The sequence below is a fragment of the Diabrotica virgifera genome, chromosome 1 (assembly GCF_917563875.1).
Source record: "Diabrotica virgifera virgifera chromosome 1, PGI_DIABVI_V3a".
NCBI classification, from domain to species: domain Eukaryota; kingdom Metazoa; phylum Arthropoda; class Insecta; order Coleoptera; family Chrysomelidae; genus Diabrotica; species Diabrotica virgifera.
This window is the reverse complement of record NC_065443.1, coordinates 8103646-8115766: the sequence shown is the minus strand read 5'-3', so window position 1 is coordinate 8115766 and position 12121 is coordinate 8103646. Positions and strand designations below refer to the sequence as shown.

Sequence of the window (12121 nt, the reverse complement as noted above, 5' to 3'; positions counted from 1 at the left end):
AAGCAAATTTAGCTTTAAAAACTGTTTTGGAATTTTCATTTATTAAAATAAAACACAAATAAAAATAAAAAAATTTATTAATCCTTCAGATTGCAATATTTTGACTTAAAGAATACAGGTAAAGTATGATTTAAAGTATCCTAGTTTTTATGGAGCTACATTACAATTATACAGGCTTGCCACCACGAAGTGCCAGGACTAAATGCAGAACTGATCCACCTTGTACTTTATAATCTTGTGCCGTCTTTTCATCATTCCTAAAACAACACAAACCGTTATCTAATAAGTCATGGTATTAAAACAATGGTATTAGGAAATAAAGAGTCTAATACGCATAATCTTATTGAAGGTGTTTATTTAAAGCAGTTTGTGGGTGGCCGTTTTCGGCATTCACAATATATATGCCATCGTCAGGCCCTTAACCCTTTTAGCCCCACTTTTTACTTAAATAAACGTAGTTGAAATCGTAATTTCTGAGCTTTTTTGTATGTAATTAGGTTACACAAACAGGTTTTCATAAGATTTTTTCTTATCCCAGCAAACAGGTTTGAGCCCAGTTACGTGATAATTACGTTAAATTTACGGCAAATTTCAACGAATACGTAACTCGGAGATTTATGACGGGAAAAAAAACGTATTTCAGTGCCAAATCATTCACCAATATATTTTTGATTCCTTTATACATGTTTGACATTAGAATAATATAAAATCATAATGACGAATATTGTACATGTTTTTTATCATAGCTGTGAATGTCGGTTACATCGCAAAGGTACGTTTATTTCACGTAATAATCACGAAACAGAAATAACTTCCTTTGGTTAAATTTTGAGAAATATTTTTGAAAACAAAATTTTACAACGGTGTTGGTTAAATACGTATCGCTTGAATTTTACTCCCTGTATTTTATGGACGTCGAAAAATTAGATGTATTCCACGTAAAGTAATGTAAATAATACAATATTTAAACAAAAAGTTTATGATTTCGCTTTTAAAATCATTTAGCATAACTATTTCAATCCAACCTTGATTTGAAGCTATTTTTGCTATTTTTTTTTCTTTAAAAATATCACAGCTAAAATGATGTCGAGTCTAATTTTCAAATCGCGCGCGGTGATGACGTACTACCAAGCCTTTCTCCTCCTTCAATCGATTTATCGAATAATAGATACGTTTCGATAGGATTATTTTTTTATATTATTCTGGTATTGAAATAGATTTTTAGTAAGACCAATTAGGTAATAGCAGAAGAAATTTAAAAACAAAAAGAAAATATGTAATACTAATTTAAAGTAAGTAGAATAGTTTAACTGTAATTTAAAAATAATCGATTTTTATAATCGATGAGCATAACCTCTAATTCTCTAATATCAGCTTCTCACATTTCTCCTCACAACAAAAAGTGAAAGTGAAACGTGAAGAGCTTTATTTCCCTCGTTTTATTTTAGGCGGGTTTATTTATAATAATGCCTTTCGTATTAACGTTTACCTCACTGCTCGAGGGTTGAAGTGTCGTCAAAATAAAAAGTGACCTGTGTTGTGTTTTGTGTTGGCAAATTTTTTAATGCGTCTTTAGGTCGTTAGCATTTTTGGTTCATTATCTTGTATAATAATTATACAAGACAAATGTTTTAAAGTCTCTAAATTCTACTAAATAAATACATTGTTAATACTTGTTTTATTTATTTATGTCATATGAGGATAATAATTACATGATTAGTAAGTTAATTAAGGTCGAATTATTTACGTGAACCGAAAGATATGTTGATCAACACGTATTTGCAACGTGAATTTCCCGAAACATTTTATTGGTATTTAAGGTGAATAACACGTCTATTGAAGACGAGTTATTCACGTAATTTAAAGACGTATTTTCAATGTGACATTCCAACCAAATTTTCACGTGAAATTCACGTAAGCAATTTACGTATATTGGTGACAAATGTACCAGAAATTCACGTAATTAACACGTCGGTCTGTTTGCTGGGATATTTGGCATTGACAGATGGGACATATGTGTCCCATTGGTATTGTTAACTGGGACATATATATCCCAGTGGTAATCTATGAAAGAAGATCCAAGTGTTATTATCTCTGTTTCATAGTTTTTGTTGCTGTCGTTATCAGTCTCAAACGGTCCAGTTCACTTTCAATATCTGAAAGCTTATCGACTAAAGATTGAAGTTCTTTTTTAGAAAGCCCTCGTTTCGACATACTGCAAAAAACCTAATGGGTTAAATATGTCCCGCTTAAACATACCACTGGGAAATTATTGTCCCACTAGGGCTATTCCTAGAAAATCAGGAATATTTCTATCAAAATACTATACCGTATTTAGAATATGGTTTATCACTAATATAAATGCTGAAAAATATTCATGTACTGTTCAAAAATCTCGATGAAAATGGTAAAAAGCGAATATAAATGCATTAAAATGTTGAGAACTTGTGAAAATAAATCTGTAACTGACTCCGGAAGTCACCCAGTGTTGTCAATTCAGTTTTACTTTCTGGCTTTTGCACTAATAATACCGCTAAAGCAAAACTACGTTTAAATCATGACATATTTGAGCCAGTAAATATTTTTAAACTTTAGTGGGACATATGTATCCCGATATGGCTGAAGGGGTTAAGAAACTGAACAAGACATCAGTACAAGAACTGTACAGTATAAAATGTGGTTAAATGTTCCGATAAAGAACTTGTCGATAATGGCAGTGTTGATTGTCTGTGCTAGTTTTTATTGATTTCATGTGGTTGGAAGTCGTTTAAAAATTTCGCTATTTCGCCAGTGATTTCTGTAGTATTTTCTTCACTGGTCAAAGGAAAATTTATACATATTTATAGTGGTTATACAATACTGTTTTTGAACATATTTCTATCACTTTTTGCAATAAAAAGTGCAAAAACAAAACAATAAGCAAAACAGCTGATAACAGTTAATCACTTTATGGTTTTCTGTTATAGTCCAGGAGATAATTTATAATTTGTGACCTAGGCTGATTGATTCGCTGTAAATGGCTGACATTTGTTACTGCTGCAGGGACAAACTTGGGGATAAGTATGTCGCTTGTGACAGTTGTCATGTAGTCTCACATCCAACTGAAGATTGCACAGGATTAGCCGCCTCTGAAACCCGTGCAGTTATACTGCAGAAAAGAACTCTTATCTATTTCTGCAATGAATGTCGCTCTTCTTTTAAAAGTGTACCGAAGATTTTACGTGAAATGGAAAGCCTTAAAAAGGAAGTCACTACTTTAAAAAGGGACATCTCTAAACTCAAGGAAAAAGCATCCTTCTCGATGGAGGAAGTAACATATGAATTACACGAACGTCAAAAGAGATCAAACAATTTACTCATATTTAATCTTCCTGAACCAAACAATACTCCTGAAGACGTTGAACAAGTGAAAAATATTCTATCTACTGCTGATGATTCTGTTAAATTGGATGGTATGAAAATGGTACGTTTTGGCAAGAAAAACAAAAATGGGCATCGACCACTCAAATTAATATTATCTTCAAATGAGGATGTTTATTTGATAATTAAAAACAAGATAAAGGTTAGTCGAGAGAAAAAGATCTTCATATCTCTTGACCAAACACCTACTCAACGGAAACTGTTTGACACCGTCAAGACTGAACTACTAGCCCGTCAAGATGCAGGTGAACAAGATCTAATAATTAAATATATCAATAACGTACCAAAAATTGTCCAAAGGAACCAAAAAAACCACTAAACCCGGGCAAGCTATCTCTTTATTACCAAAACGTTAGAGGACTCCGTACCAAATTAACTGATTTAAGTATTAATGTGTCAAACTGTGTCTACGATGTAATCATTTTTACAGAAACTTGGCTTACTGCCGATTTCAATGATGCTGAACTTGGATTGACAAATTACAACATTTTCAGACAAGATCGTACACCTGAATCTAGCAAATTTGTAAGAGGAGGAGGAGTTTTAATAGCCACTAAGAAGAAATTTTCCGTAAAAGTTATTCCGTCAGATTCCTCCATTGAGCAACTTTTTGTTCACTTATGTGGTAAGTTAATCTTGGGAGCATTGTATATTCCACCAAAGTCTACACCTAACACATACCAAGTGCACTTCGATCAGCTTATTAGTATAGGTGAACAATATTCAAATTATAAATTATACCTCTTTGGTGACTACAACCTGCCATCAGCTGATTGGGAACTTGAAGACTTTTGCTCATCGGCAACTGCTAAACCTAATACATCGTTTGCAGAAACGGAGGCGATTGGTGTTATCTCAAATATGTGTGGTCTTCATAATCTATTCCAATCAAATAACATTGTCAATTCTAGAGGCGCTATTCTAGACCTTGTTCTCTCATCAGAAGAGCTTGTGATAACCTCGGCAGTTGATATATTGATTCCTCCAGACTTATATCATCCTCCACTTGAAACTATCTTACAGCTACACTTTGATCAAAACACTACTGCAGGCGATGGTGAATACTACTATGATTTTCATAAAGCTAATCTTCCTTGCATTTATCAATACTTAGAAGCAATTGATTGGGACAGTCTTATAAGTGATAAAGAACTTTCCGAGATGATAGGTACTTTCTATGATATTCTTTACTGTGTGCTTAATATGTATGTTCCATTGAAAAAAGTTTGTACAAAGAAATTTCCTGGTTGGTATTCTAGTGAACTTACACAATTAATACGTGACAAAAAGACTGCCCATTTAATTTACAAGAGTAACAGGTCTCCTGAGAATTATGCAGGTTTTAGTCAACTTAGAGCTCAGTGCAAAATTTTATCAAAAAATTGTTATGCTAATTATATACATTCAACTGAGATTTCGATCCAAGCTAATCCAAAAAATTTTTGGAAATTTGTAAGAACCAGTAAGAAAGAAAATAATAGTATGCCTGTCTCAATGTCACTCAACAATACACTAGCCTCTAATGGCAACGATATTGCAAATTTATTTGCTAGCCATTTCTCTTCAGTTTTTAGTAATAAAACTCTTAAGCATAATGACAATTTAATACAGTCTAAGGTCTGTGTATCTTCCTATATTATACCAATTTCAAAAATATACGAAAAACTTTCAACTCTTAATGTCAATAAGGGACCTGGGCCAGATGGTATTTCTCCCATTTTTCTTAAACGATTCTCTTTTATTCTGTCTCGGCCGCTTTATCATATTTTTAATAAATCCCTTCAGTTGGGGGAATTTCCTGACTTTTGGAAACTATCCTATGACACTCCAATTTACAAAGCAGGTAATAAAGCTGACATAACGAATTATTGTCCTATTTCTATTCTCGACACAATTCCCAAGGTATTTGAGAGTATTGTTACTGATTACCTTAATTATGACTGCTCTTGGATACTAAATTCTCAACAGTTCGGATTTTCTTGTGGTAAATCAGCAGAACTTAGTTTGTTGCTTTATGTTGATACCTTGTCTGAAGCTTTAGAGAGGGGGTTGCAGATTGATTCAGTGTACACTGACTTCTCCAAGGCTTTTGATAGGGTGAACCATGATCTTTTGTTACATAAGCTCAAATTATATGGCATAGAAGGTTCTGTGTTGAAGTGGTTGGGCAGTTACCTAACAAATAGAACACAGCAGGTTAGGGTTAATCATCATTACTCCAACACTTTTCTAGTAACCTCTGGTGTACCTCAGGGCTCTCATTTGGGTCCACTTTTGTTTAACCTGTATATTAACGACATCGTCACCTGCTTCTCTAACACTTCTGCTCTCTTATTCGCTGATGATCTTAAATGTTATCAAATCATTAATAATCAAGATGATGCAATATCATTGCAATCAGATTTAGATAATTTAGCCAACTGGTGTCTTGATAATGGGATGGATTTGAATGTCAACAAGTGTCACATTATCCGGTTTTGTCGGAATCATCATTTATCAGTATTTAATTATACCATAAATGATCAATTATTGGATACGGTAGACTCAATTAAAGATTTAGGTGTTGTTCTTGATTCCTCTCTGAGCTTTAACCATCACATCAACAATATTACTCAATGATCCATGAAAATGCTTGGCTTTGTTAAAAGGACAACTCGTGATTTCACGAACGTGTTTGCTATTAAAATGCTCTATTGTTCTTTAGTCAGGACGCACCTTGACTACTGTTCTCCAGTTTGGTCCCCACATTATTTACACCTCAAGAACAAACTTGATAGTGTTCAACACAATTTTCTTAGATATATTGGGTTCAAAAAACACATCAATTATAATCATACAGATATGGAACGATTTTTGAATATCTCTTCTCTGGATGTCCGTAGGAAGCGTAAAGATCTTACAGTATTGTTTAATATTATCAATGGCATATTACTGCCCTGAACTCCTTGCTAAAATATTGTTGTTTGTTCCACCACGATCAACAAGACAAATTCAAACCTTTCATATTTCTTTCATAGATATAATTACTCATATTTTACTTTTGTTCCTAGAACACTAAGACTTGCTAACTCCCTAGGTGACCTTTTACTTTTTGGTAACTCTGTTGATGTTTTTAAGAACCATTTAACAAAATTAAATATTTAGCATTGTCATAACCTTGTTATTTGTTAGTAATTAATGTTTTGTAATTATTTTACTTTGTCATGTCTTTTAAATGTTTTGTACTCTCTCATTTTATTCTTATATATTCAACACTGTAATTATCAATATCTTATTAATGTATTACCGAATTGGGCTTGCCCATATAAATAAATAAATAAATAAATTGTAATTTAAACCCATGTGTCTTCGTTGATTTCAAATTCATATGTAGGTGATTACCATGTAACTCTGTTGCCTAAATGTTTTGATATGTATCTTGATTAGTTAACTAGAGTTAGATGGTAACAGAGTTACATGGTAAACACCTACATGAGTTTGACACCGATGAAGAAAGATGGGCTTTAAATTACAATTTAACACCACATTTTATACTGTACAGTTCTGGTACTGATATCTTGTTCAAATTCTTAAGGGCCTGACGATGGCATATATATTGTGAATGCTGAAACCGGTCGCCCACAAACTGCTTTAAATAAGATTGTGAGTATTAGTCTCCTTATACCCAAACATATTAATCATGTGCTCACACCAGGAATGATTTAATCATTTAATAAATATTTGTTAATGAAATAAAATGACAACATCCTCCTATGAAACGTTATCTGCACTATGCCAGTGATATTGTTGTAACTAGCTTGGAAAATGTGCAGCACTTCATATAATAAATAAATATCAAAAATCATAGTAGTACAGAAATCAAAGCATAGTAAATAAAATCTTTTGATTCAGTTGAATAAAAAAAAACAATAATTTTGATGCTTTCGATTTTAATGATTCTTTTAATAATATACTTCTTCACTGCTAGAGATAGTTACAAGCAAGTTTTAAGTGACGTGTTATCAAAAATTGAAAGTAATATCTAAGCATTGAAGAACACTGGACTAAATCGTCGTCGTCGCGGCAAAAGTCACTAAGTCCAAAATAACAAATCTGAGAAAACGAACATTTGGTGACTTCTGCCTGACAACACAATGGTAATTTTGGACTTATGCCTATTCAGTGACTTAAACAAACATCTCTAGGTACTTTCTAGGACTTCTATATTTTTGCCAGACTATGAAAATTGATATTGTGAATTGATAAGGACTCAATTTTGACAAAAGTGGACTGAGTTTTGCCGTGACGACGACATGTAAGCCAATCACTGAGCGGCTAAAAGCATTTTAAAACGTAACAAGGCCAGAAGAAACAAAGATTGGTTTGATGAAGAATGTAAATCTATTAACCAACAAAAAAAATGAAACATATAAGTGGCTCTAGCAGTGCAGAATGAGATTAACTCTGGAGAATTTGTGGTTGACAACCTTCAACAACAAGGAAAAAGAACATTTAGAAGTAAGAGAAAGCAGTACAAAAATGTACTAAACGAGATTGTTAACGACCATAACGACAAATACACTTTGTTACACTGCACATACTAACTCTGCCTTCGCTATTTATTCTAGAGAGTATTGTTCATGTAAGACAAAATATAGATTGTCATCAAAGACGATATGAAACCAGGAATAAGCATGCCTTAGTACTGCCCTACACCAGGCTCCAAAGAAGTAGAGACGCACCAAACTCTTATGGTGTGTAACATTTTACAACAAGTTGCCTACTGAAATTACTGAATTGTCAATTTTACAATTTAGAAAATCACTAAAGAATTTTCTCATTAGTCAAGCATTTTACAGCAGTGATGAATTTTTAAATTTTAACTTTAATGTTTGGAACTGGGTTGTGAATTTTACTTTGTTTATTCTTAGGAACCCAGAAAGTGTTTGTCTTAAATTAATGTATGTATTATTTCATATTATGCCTTGTGTTTTTATATTTGTATTTTATATCTGTGAATAATTTTATATTTGTATGTTATATCTATGAACCAAGGTTGTACTATTTTTGACGTATGTAAGTACTTTTGTATATTAACATGAATGACTTGACATGACATAACATGACTTGACTTGAACAAAAACTACGAATGGCTCTGTAATTAGTGACAAGGGACATAATACTTAACAGATGGGCGAATCATTTTGAAGAACTACTTAATAGAAATCATGAAAATGAGATGGAGGCTCCCACGATTTAAATGATGAAAATGATTGACAGCCACATCCTACTAAAGGAGAAATTAGAGAAGCCATATTAAAACTGAAAAAGAACAAAGCCCCTGGTTCAGATAATCTCCCTGCCAAACTTTTTAAAAATCACAGTGACACTCTTGTGAAATATATGCAATAATTAATAACTGAAACCAGGCAACAGAAAGAAACACCAGCAGACTGGAAATGTATCTACTTCATAAAAATGGAGACATAACTGTGTGTGATAATTATTATCAAGGTATCATTCTACCCAATATAGCATATAAAGTACTGTCCAATGTATTATTATAAAAGAATGCTCCCCCACACCAAACAAATAGTGGGAGTATATGAGTGCAGCTCCTGCAGACCAAATTTTTACAGCGAGGCAGATTCTTGAAAAAGCCTAAAGTTCGATTTAAACTACGTCAAGGTTTTGAACGCAAAATCCGAAAAATATATGGATGAATAAAAGAGTTTAGAGGAGCAGTTATTACAACTTTGAGATGTACAGAAGTTTCTATGAAGACAACATTGTAAAATTCGTTTAAGTAGCATGACTTAGCCTTAGATGAATGGAGCATGTAATGAGGCGAGAATAAAGTGTAACAGTCAAAAAAGTTTTTGACCAAAGAGGGCTAATGGGACAACAAGCTTGAGGAAGACAGAGACTTAGGCATCAAGACAACCTTGAGAACAATTTAAAATCTATTGGAATTAAAGCATGGAGAAGAGTTGCCAGAGACAGTGGTGCATGGGGATTATTCTGAAGAAGGCTTTGGTTCATAATAAGATGTGATGTCAACTTGGTTACCTCTCTATGGTAATTTTCAGCAATTCTCTTTCATACTAGTACAGTAGAACCCCGATTATCCGTGTGCGGATTATCTGTGCTATGATTTTCTATTACTTAAATTGCATTTTTGAGGTTTTGTCAAAATAGCGTTACTGTAAATCATTAGACGGAAACTCTATACCCGGAGAGGGAGACTCATAATTAAAGATTTATTTTTTCTGTTGTCTTTTTATGATAAGGCTATATGTATGGATATACGTACATATGTATTACAATAAGAAATAAATGTTCGGATTATCCGTGCCAACGTCCGGTCCCGAGGAGCACAGATAATCGGGGTTCTGCTGTATTTGTATAGTCTCCAATAATTGCCTGTATGCCCCCCGGGCCAAGGCTTTTCATGAATACACAGCGGCCCTAGGGATCTCTATGGTGTATGGGGAACTTCCTGTATCAGTCCCTAGGAACCAGCATGGCACTTAACATGTTAAGACGCTTATGTCTGCAATTGTTTTGTATACTCAATATAAAAGTATCACATACCGTATTTAACAGCTTAGAAAAAGGTGGGAAGATGCAGCCAGAGAAGATCTGGAGAAAATGGGAAATAGTGGCACAGGACCGACAAACATGGAAGGCAATAGTAAATGTGGAAAAGAGTTATAATGCCATAGTTGATGATGATGTATGGGCTAAAATTATTTATTTTGTTTTGATTAAACTCTTTTCTGTACTATTATTGTTTGAGCATAGTTAGATAAAGAGAAAAAGAACTTAATGCCTATCATTTGCTATCAACATGATTAATAGGTTCTGTTACCCTATAGCTATAATTACATTAGGGATTTTACATTCTGCAGAATAATAAGACGGGCATACAATATAGAAAGTGGCAATTATACATTTGAGTTTTGTAATAACTGGCCAGCTTATGCAATAAATGACCACAACAAAAATATGATTTCTAAAAAAGGTTAAAAAAGGATATTCATACATTTGCTTTCCTGAGAATATAAGCCGCTGTTGCTGAGGAGGAATGCCTTCCTTCTCTTCCACTCTTTCTTTTATTCGTTCAACTTTATCTGTAGGTTCTATATCTATTTCGATTTCTTTTCCAGTGAGGGTCTAAAAGGCATTCCATTAAAAACTAAATAACAGAATATAATTAGCATTACCTTGACTTTGATAAGCATTGTGATATATTATTAATTTACTTAAAATTACTAAAATTATACTGGACTATGAGCTTCGATTTCGGATTTTTGTCCAAAATCTAAATTTGCAAAGAACACTCTTGGCCGGGAATTTGACGCAGACATGTTTGACAGTTGACGAGTTGACATTTTAACCAGAAAAATAAAATTAAAACAATTTATCAAATAAAATCATTTTTCATTTTCACGAAATTATACTTACTGATAGTACGACACGACTATTATTTATAAAAAATAAAAGATTAATAATGTTCAGATGATTATGACGATGACATCAAAACCCAAGTAGATGTATACTTTTAATAGTCGAGGCGGAATTAATTTCTAGAGAGTAGAAATAAGTAAGGTTAAAGGTTAAAGTTTCTTCTTTTTTTTTCCAATTTTGCGAGCGGTGTTTGTAAACTAATGGAGTTATAAAAAATACTTTTCTTACATTTTTTAAACGAATATTAGTTTTGTTTTAAGTATGGCTGCTGCCACAGTAGTTATTGAAGAAAAAAGTGACGCTGTCGATAGACAGAAAGTAAGAATTTACCATTTACAGAAACTTTTATACAGTTGTAACTTTTGTTAATTTTAGGTTTGTCCTTTTTTACTAAGAGTTTTCGTTACCTCGAATGGTTCCCACCATAAACCATCTGATTATATTAAAGGAAACACTCCTCAAAACGAACTACAAATTTACACTTGGAAAGATGCTACTCTACATGAGCTGACTCAATTAGTCAAAGAAGTTAATCCAGAGGCTAGACGAAAGGGAACAAAATTCAGTTTTGCTTTTGTGTACCCAGATATGAGACAGTCTGTGTACAGAATAAGAGAAATCGGAAATACAGTAACTGGTGTTAAAGGACCAGACGATTTGAAGACATTGGGTCTCTTAAGGCTTAATATTGGCGATTATCTCGATATTGCTATCACTGCTCCAGATACGTGGAATTCTGCAAGAAAGGGGTATTCAAACAATTATAATTCTAGGTCTAGACCATATTAATATGTATATTATAGAAAAAGGACTTTCTATGTGTTTATTTAGATATATTTTCCTGAATTCTGTAAGTAAGAGGCTGAATAGCTTGTTGCTTAATGTATGTTTTAAGTAATTTTTTAAAAATTAGTAATATGTACATTTGTATCCCCTGAAACTCAACAAAATAAATGTTTTGACTAATAACCAAAAACTGGTCAATTTTTCAATTATCAACAGTCACCAATTTTTATTATATAAAATAATTATTAGAACAAAGCCTATACTGGTGTTGTAATACTTTTTCTCTGGAGTATAATGATGAATGTCCATGAATGTCACAAAAGAGTTGGAAGAGTCTATTATACAACATGTAGACCTTTTTAATTATATTAAAATTTATAGCAAGCATATACCTTGCAACCATTTATACCTTGCAACTTCAACTTCGAAAGCGCATGATTAAATGCTACATTTGGTCAGTCCTCTT

At 32.9% G+C, this 12121-nt stretch overlaps 2 protein-coding genes across 2 annotated transcripts; one reads left to right on the top strand and one right to left on the bottom strand.

Moving 5' to 3' along the window:
- Window positions 1-59: 59 nt before the first annotated feature.
- On the bottom strand, window positions 60-10793 carry LOC114329891 (NEDD8). The gene is made up of 3 exons (XM_028279264.2): window positions 10626-10793; window positions 10445-10575; window positions 60-257 (listed from the first exon to the last, which is right to left on the bottom strand). The coding sequence occupies exons 1-3, from the start codon at window positions 10641-10643 to the stop codon at window positions 167-169; spliced, it is 240 nt and encodes a 79-aa protein (XP_028135065.1). The 5' UTR covers window positions 10644-10793; the 3' UTR covers window positions 60-166.
- Window positions 10794-10899: 106 nt separating this feature from the next.
- On the top strand, window positions 10900-11845 carry LOC114329814 (histone deacetylase complex subunit SAP18). The gene is made up of 2 exons (XM_028279093.2): window positions 10900-11187; window positions 11245-11845. The coding sequence occupies exons 1-2, from the start codon at window positions 11131-11133 to the stop codon at window positions 11656-11658; spliced, it is 471 nt and encodes a 156-aa protein (XP_028134894.1). The 5' UTR covers window positions 10900-11130; the 3' UTR covers window positions 11659-11845.
- The last annotated feature ends 276 nt before the right edge of the window (window positions 11846-12121 follow it).

Coding starts and splice junctions, on each gene's coding strand:
- LOC114329814 (XM_028279093.2), top strand. CDS start 11,131: ATGGCTGCTGCCACAGTAGTTATTGAAGAAAAAAGTGACGCTGTCGAT. Junction 11,188..11,244: donor ACGCTGTCGATAGACAGAAA/GTAAGAATTTAC, acceptor TGTTAATTTTAG/GTTTGTCCTTTTTTACTAAG.
- LOC114329891 (XM_028279264.2), bottom strand. Junction 258..10,444: donor ATATTCTCAGGAAAGCAAAT/GTATGAATATCC, acceptor GTGTTGTTTTAG/GAATGATGAAAAGACGGCAC.